At 32.6% G+C, this 2,148-nt stretch overlaps 1 protein-coding gene across 1 annotated transcript in view; it reads left to right on the forward strand.

Moving 5' to 3' along the window:
* The window catches only part of LOC105623417 (mucin-2-like), a 14,572-nt gene extending 12,688 nt beyond the window's left edge, over window positions 1–1,884 (forward strand). The window contains exon 9 of the mRNA XM_012204810.1: window positions 1,516–1,884. Coding sequence (XP_012060200.1) covers window positions 1,516–1,884 — 369 coding nt within the window. The remainder of the gene's footprint in view (window positions 1–1,515) is intronic.
* Window positions 1,885–2,148: the final 264 nt, after the last annotated feature.

The following is a 2,148-nucleotide window of genomic DNA, read 5'->3' on the forward strand; positions in this document are numbered from 1 at the left end:
CGTACGTACGACGACGAACGAACGTAACGTAACGTAACGTACGTACGTACGTTACGTTACTTACTTACTTTACTTTACTTCTTACTTCTTCTTTACTTCTTCTTCTCTCTCTCTCTCTCTCTCTCTCTCTCTCTCTCTCTCTCTCTCTCTCTCTCTCTTTCTTTTGTATAAAAAAATTTTTTCAATATATTTCAAAATTCAAAGAATATGATTTATTTTTGTGAATGTTTCTCTCATAAAACATATTATTTATAAACATAAGCAATCCAGCAAAAAAATATCAGCAAACAATCCAATATCTAATGATTATTTTTAAAATCCATTTATAAATTTATTAAAAAACTAAAAAAACTAAAAGACAAATTTCATATCAATTTCATATAAATTTCGTTTTCTTTAAATTAATATTTTTTAATTAATTAAGAATATTTTTAAATATCTTAATTGAATTATAAATATCAATTGTTTCAACAAATGTTTCTATTATAATATAATTATGCAAATATCTCTTTCTTTCGATCTACTAGCGATTCCGCGTGCCAAAGGTAAGGATTTAAAATTCTCAGATTTAAAATTCTAAAATTCTCAAATGTATATGTATATACATATCGTCGCGAGATAATTGCATACTTTGTAAGATTAGGTACGAGGACACCGTGATGTCAATCGGTAAAGTTCTCTCTTTGAATTTACTTTCACTGAATGGCCTTTCGAAATGTCATCGACGAGTTGGGAGATGGTTCGAGATCGCTTTTCACCTTTCGATTTTACAACTTCGCGATCGTCATCAGTTACGAAAGCTAAGCACTGATAAGAATGAAAAATCAGAGACGGAATCCAAGAGAAAAAAAGAGAGAGAGAAAGAGAATGAAAATAGCAAAGAATGAAGATTTCATTACGATAAATAACTAATTTCAAAAACTGTATTGTCTATAATTTATTTTTAAAAGTATTATTATATCTCTAAGAAACATTTATTTACTCTTAAAATATTTTGTTTGATTATAATTTATTCAAAAAATTTTAGTACAGAATTCAAAAGTGCTTCCAGCTAGTACACAACATTCTATGAATTTTCTATAGATATTTATTAAGAATATTCATGTATTCCATGAATATACTAAAAATACTCAAATATTTATGGTATGTTTATAATAAATCCAAATGATACAATTATAAATGTATGAACATACATATGTAAAATATTTTGTACATTTTATAGAATATTCTACGTATATTTTTATTCTCTACGAATATTTTAAAGACTATTGTATGAAAGTTCCTTTAAAAAAAGTTGAGTATAAATATCTAAAAGAATACAATGTTCAGTTCATAGAACTATTGATTAAAATATCCTAAATTTAAAAGATTTTTATTTTACATTTAAGAATGTTTATAGAATATTTTGTGTTATTTACGTCATATTTTAGCCACTTCGATAAAACATCAAATTCCGAGAAGTTACGACTAAATCTCACTTAAACTACTCAACTAATTATCTCTTTTGTTTCTTAGGCACCGGCAGAAATCAATCCACCGTCAAAAGCTATCACAACGAATCCTTTGAACAAACTTCGCAACCGCAATAGATTGCAAGTACAACCGAAGACAACGACTAAACCACCGGCGTTGCCGCCGGCGATCAGAAGATCGCCACTACTACCGCGACGCAAGGCAACCGAGACCCCGGCTGTTCAATCGAGCCAAGAGGAGGCCGAATCTGAAGAGGAAACCACTTTCAGCGAAATTGAGCCGACCGAAGCGGTTCTGACCGAGACCAGCACCGCGGCCAGCACGAAGCACGAGGAAACACGCGGTCTAAGTGGCCTCTTGGCACCCCGACGTAGGATACCAGCGCGACGTCCAGGTCAGATAATCGCCTAAGAATAAAAGATAACACCAGCATCCTGGACCTCACAAACCAAGCATTCACCCGAGGATCTGAAAGACAATTCCCGTGATTAATTGAGACCCGAAGATAGAACAGTATATATAAATTAGACATCCTGTCGTTTGCTCGACTAAATGATACACCAAATGCCAATCTTGGAGCGAGATCTCTCAATATTCCCTCTCTCATTTTTCCCTAATATTTTTCTCTAACCGATAAAACGGCATCTCTGTGTATTACGACGAAAATGGCAGATG

The sequence above is a fragment of the Atta cephalotes genome (genome assembly GCF_000143395.1).
Source record: "Atta cephalotes unplaced genomic scaffold scaffold00057, whole genome shotgun sequence".
NCBI classification, from domain to species: Eukaryota; Metazoa; Arthropoda; class Insecta; order Hymenoptera; family Formicidae; genus Atta; species Atta cephalotes.